This window comes from Orycteropus afer, unplaced genomic scaffold (assembly GCF_000298275.1).
Source record: "Orycteropus afer afer isolate SDZICR_OR568_19922 unplaced genomic scaffold, OryAfe1.0 scaffold00007, whole genome shotgun sequence".
Taxonomy (NCBI): domain Eukaryota; kingdom Metazoa; phylum Chordata; class Mammalia; order Tubulidentata; family Orycteropodidae; genus Orycteropus; species Orycteropus afer.
Window position 1 is genome coordinate 13,920,325 of NW_006921594.1, and position 5,392 is coordinate 13,925,716.

At 35.3% G+C, this 5,392-nt stretch overlaps 1 protein-coding gene across 1 annotated transcript in view; it reads left to right on the forward strand.

Moving 5' to 3' along the window:
- Positions 1 to 4,492, forward strand: part of NAMPT (nicotinamide phosphoribosyltransferase) — a 54,170-nt gene extending 49,678 nt beyond the window's left edge. The window contains exon 11 of the mRNA XM_007944436.2: positions 4,382 to 4,492. Coding sequence (XP_007942627.1) covers positions 4,382 to 4,492 — 111 coding nt within the window. The remainder of the gene's footprint in view (positions 1 to 4,381) is intronic.
- Positions 4,493 to 5,392: the final 900 nt, after the last annotated feature.

Sequence of the window (5,392 nt, forward strand, 5' to 3'; positions counted from 1 at the left end):
AAAAAAAAAAAAGATGTATTCATCATTATTGGTGATTGGAATGCAAAAGTTGGGAACAAAGAAGAATCACCGGTAGTTGGAAAATAAGGCCTTGGTGATAGAAATGAAGCCAGATACTGAATGATGGAATTTTGCAAGACCAGCGACTTACTCATTGGAAATACATTTTATCAGCAACTATACACGTGGAACTCTGGTGACACAGTGCCTACGGTATTGACTGCTAACTAGTAGGTTGGCAGTTCAACCCACCAGCTGTTCCACAGAAAAGAAAGACAGGGTAATCTACTTCTGTAAAGATTTACCATCTCAGAAACCCAATGGGGGTCGCTATGAGTTGGAATCAACTCGTTGGCTGTGGGTTTGTTATTTTTGGTTTATACACATGGATCTTGCCAGATGGAATACACAAGAATCAAATGGACTACATCTGTGGAAAGAAGCAATAGAGAAGCTCAGTATCTTCAGCCAAAACAAGACCAGGAGCTGACTGTGGAACAGACCATCAATTGCTTATATGCAAGTTCAAGTTGAAGCTAAAGACAAATCCACAAGAACCAAAATATGATCTTGATTATATCTCACCTGAATTTAAGACCATCTGGATAATAGATTTTATGCATTGAATTCCAGTGACCGAAAACCAGATGAATTGTGGGATGACATCAAGAACATCATACGTGAAGAAAGCAAAAAGTCATTAAAAAGACAGGAAAAGAAGAGGAGACCAAAATGGATGTCAGAAGAGATTCTGAAACTTAGTCTTGAACAAACAGTAGTTAAAGCAAATGGAAGAAATGACAAGATAAAAGAACTGAATAGATGATTTCAAAGAGCAGCCCAAGAAGACAGAGTCAGCTATTACAATGAAATGTGCAAAGACCTAGAGTTAGAAAAACAAAAGGGAAGAACACATTCAGCATTTCTTAAACTGAAAGAACTGAAGAAAAAAAGTCAAGCCTCAAGTTGCAATATTGAAAGATCCTTTGAGCAAAATATTGAATGGTGCAGGAAACATCAAAAGAAGATGGAAAGAATACACAGAGTCACTGTACTAGAAAGAATTGGTCGATATACCTCTATTTCAGGAGGTGGCATATGATCAAGAACCAATGGTATTGAAGGAGGAACTTGAAGCTGCACTGAAGAAATTGGCACTGAAGGAACAAGGCTCAAGGAATGGACAATACCCATTGAGATGTTTCAGTAAATGGATGTCATGCCGGAGGCACTTACTCGTCTGTGCCTAGAAATTTGGAGGACAGCTCTCTGGCTACCTGACTGGAAGAGATCCATATCTGTATCCATTCCAAGGAAAGGTGATCCAACAGAATGTGGGCATTATCGAACAATATCATTAATATCACACGCAAGTAAAATCTAGATGAAGATAATTCAAAAGCTACTGAAGCAGTGTATTGACAGGAAACTTCAAGATATGCAAGCTGGATTCAAAAGAGGACGTGGGACAAGGGATATCATTGCTGATATCAGATGGATCTTGGCTGAAAGCAAAGAATACTTGAAAGATTTTTCCTTATGTTTCATTAACTATGCAAAAGCATTCAACTGTGTGGATCATAACAAATTATGGATAACATTGAGAAGAGTAGGAATTCTAGAACACTTAATTGTGCTCATGAGGAACTGTCCATAGACCAGGAGGCATCGTTCAAACAGAACAAGGGAACACTACATGGTTTAAAATCAGGAAGGGAGTGTGTCAGGGTTATATCCTTTCACCATGCTTAACTCAATCTGTATGCTGAGTAAACAATCCAAGAAGCTGGACTACATGAAGAAGCACGTGACATCAGGATTGGAGGAAGACTCATTAACAACCTGCGACACAACCTTGCTTGCTGAAAGTGAAGATGACATGAAGCACTTAACTGATGAAGATCAAAGACTATAGGCTGCATATGGATTACACCTCAACAGAAAACAAAAACCCTCACAACTGCACCAGTAAGCAGCTTCAGAATAAATGGATAAAAGATGGAAGTTATCAAAGATTTCAAATTACTTGTTTCCACAGTAAACACCAATGGAAACAGCAGTCAAGAAATCAGACAACATATTGCACTAAGCAAATCTCCTGCAAAAGACGTCTTTCAAGTGCTGAAGAGCAATGATGTCTCTTTGAAGGCTAAGGAGTGCCTAACCCAAGCCATGGTATTTTCAGTAGCCTCATATGCATGTGATAGCTGGACAATGAATAAAGACCAAAGAGTTGGTGCTTTTGAGTTTTGGTGTTGGCAAAGAAGGCTGAAAGTACCATGAACTGCCAGAGAACTAACAAATTTGTCCTGGAAGAAGTTGTAGCTGGAATGCTCCTTGGAAGCTAGAATGGCCAGACTTCATCTGACCTACTTTGGTCATGTTGTCAGAAGGGACCATTCCCTGGAGAAGGATATCATGCTTGGTAAGGCAGAGGGTCAGTGAAAAAGGGGAAGGCCCTCAGTGATACGCGTTGACACAGTGGCTACAGTGATGGGCTCAGATTTAGCAAGGATTGTAAGGCTGGTGCAGGACCAGGCAGTATTTTGTTGTGTTGTACATAGGGTCACTATGAGTCAGAGCTGACTGACGGCACATAACAACAGCAACAACTGACTTAATGTTTTCTGATTCAAGCCAGCCAAACTAGAAAAATTTATAATATGCTAAAATAATTCATGTAATCTAATGACCTTTAATATAGAAAATTACCTTTGTATTTATCAGTTCAAAAATTAAGGAATTTCTGACTTTTAACTGCTACATTAAAGGGGGAAAATAAAAAGCTGATTTCTAGAGGGAAATGTGAACATTCATATTCTCAGAGGACAGTATACATTAAACATAAACCCAATAATTTTTTTATTTTATATTTAGATTATTTGTACCATGTCAAATATACTGGTTTTAGTATGTCACTTTTATTATATTCTTAAATTTTGTGTCAGAATTAATGAAACATAACATGTTTGTTCTGTTTATTGAAAAAATACGTAAAGTCCTAAATCAAGCTTTTAAAATTAGACCTTTTAAACAACTCAGAAAAAGAAGGTGAGAAAGGTTGCACAACTTGAAGAATATAATCATTGTCACTGAATTGTATATGTAGGAACTTTTGAGTTGGTGTATGTGTATATTCTTAACAACAACAAAACAAAGTTTAGGAAAAAAAATTAGATCCCTTTATGTAGCTTGTTAAGCAGTTCTTCATGTATCCTTCACCTAACTCTGGAACTACCAAGATTTATTTTTAACTAGTTTATTCTAGATGCACTGAAGTCACTTTAGATTAAGGGTAAAACGTAAGAATCACTTTAAATGGCATTGGTTTTAAGAGTATATAAATGATATACTAGACCATTTTAGTTAGTAATTTATAATCATTAGTAATTAATTTATAGTCATCTAGGCATTTTGACTGAAGAATGGGACCCAGCATTCCTTGATAGGTCATATTTAAATTTATGGAAGAAATTGCTGCAAGTAGAGCAGTGATCTGAAACAACACAATGACAAAATACTACATAATGTCATAGGCCCCTCAATTTTTAGATTTGTTTACAATTTAGGCACAATAGATAATTTCTTCAGATTTTTCAAAGAGAAACTAAAGGCAAATAACTCCTTAGTAAGACTGGAGGGGTGTGGGGGCTTTACCAGACCCAAAAAAGGAATTTAGTACTAATTCTCTTAATTTATCTTCATTACTGTGGACATGGATTGTTGGTTACTGAAATAAATGACTTTTGGCGTATGCACGGTCTTTAACACAGTCACTGAATTAGTCAATGAGTACCTGTTTTGTTTGTTTCTGGGTTTTTGTTTTGTTTTTTTGTTTTGTTGCTATTGTTTTTTAAGACCAAAATTTAGCAACTAGCAAATTTATTAAACTTCCAACTTGATACATTGAATCATTATAGAGTCTCTTGGCTAGGAACAAGGAAAGTCTTAGCTGGCTTTCTTTGCAGCAACTGTCAGTGATGATGTGATGATTATCAGTGACAATCAGTTCTTCTGAGCAATCAAGCATTAAACATCTTCCATCCTTAATTTTAAAAATTGGTCAAGTAGATTTATTTTTTTCGTGTTTTCCTTTAAGAAAAACTGGTTTAATGATACATCGTTTAGATCATTCCTTTTCATAAAAGTTCAATAATTCTACCTAGCAAGTAATTCACTGATTTGCAGTTTTAGGTAATACTTTGCTCTCTGCCTGCTCTGCAGGCATTCTTTGTGTACTAAATCACTTTACAATTTGAACACCATCCACATCACTGTGTAGTTGACTGATTGGCAGTCTAATTCATTAACGTAATTTAGTCTTTTTACTTATTAATCTCTAGTATAATCGTTAATTTTTAGTATTGTTATATTTGTGCAGGATCTTCTTCATACTGTCTTCAAGAATGGAAAAGTGACAAAAAGCTATTCATTTGATGAAGTAAGAAAAAATGCAAACCTGAATTTTGAACTGGAAGCAGCACCTCATTAGGCTTTCTTTTATGGCTGTGCGTGTGTGGGTGTGTACATGTGTATACGTGCATACATGCACGTATACACCTGCGTGTGTGCGTGTAAAACATAGATAATGTTTATTGTACAGATGTGTGGGGTTTCTTTGTGTTTTATGATACATTACAGCCAAATTATTTGTTGGTTTATGGACATACTGCCCTTTTCATTTTTCTCCTTTTTTTTCCAGTGTTTAGGTGATCTCAAATTAGGAAACACGCTTAACCATGTAAAAGATTAATGCTAACGTAAGCTTTTTAGGGCCCTTTGCCAATAGATAGTAATTCAATCTGATATTGATCTTTTCACAAATAACTGAGAAACTTTTATATATAATTGAAGATCACATAAAACAGATTTGCATAAAATTATCATGATTGCTTTATGTTTATATTTAACTTGTATTTTTGTACAAACAAGATTGTGTAAGATATATTTAAAGTTTCAGTGATTTAACACTTTCCAACTTTTCATGATTTTTACGAGCACAGACTTTCAAGAAAATACTTGAAAATAAATTACATTGCCTTTTGTCCATTAATCAGCAAATAAAACATGGCCTTAACAAAGTTGTTTGTGTTATTGTACAATTTGAAAATTATGTCAGGACACACCTTATAGAATTACTAACCTCACTGCCCCTTGTAGAATATGTATTAATCATTCTACATTAAACAAAATAATGGTTCTTACTGGAATGTTTAGGCACTGTACAGTGATTCTATACCTTGATCATTGTATTGTACCAGTGAAATGCCAAATTTGAAAGGCCTGTACTGCAATTTTATATGTCAGATATTGCCTGTGGCTCTAATATGCACCTCAAGATTTTAAGGAGATAATGTTTTTAGAGAGAATATCTGCTTCCACTATAGAATAT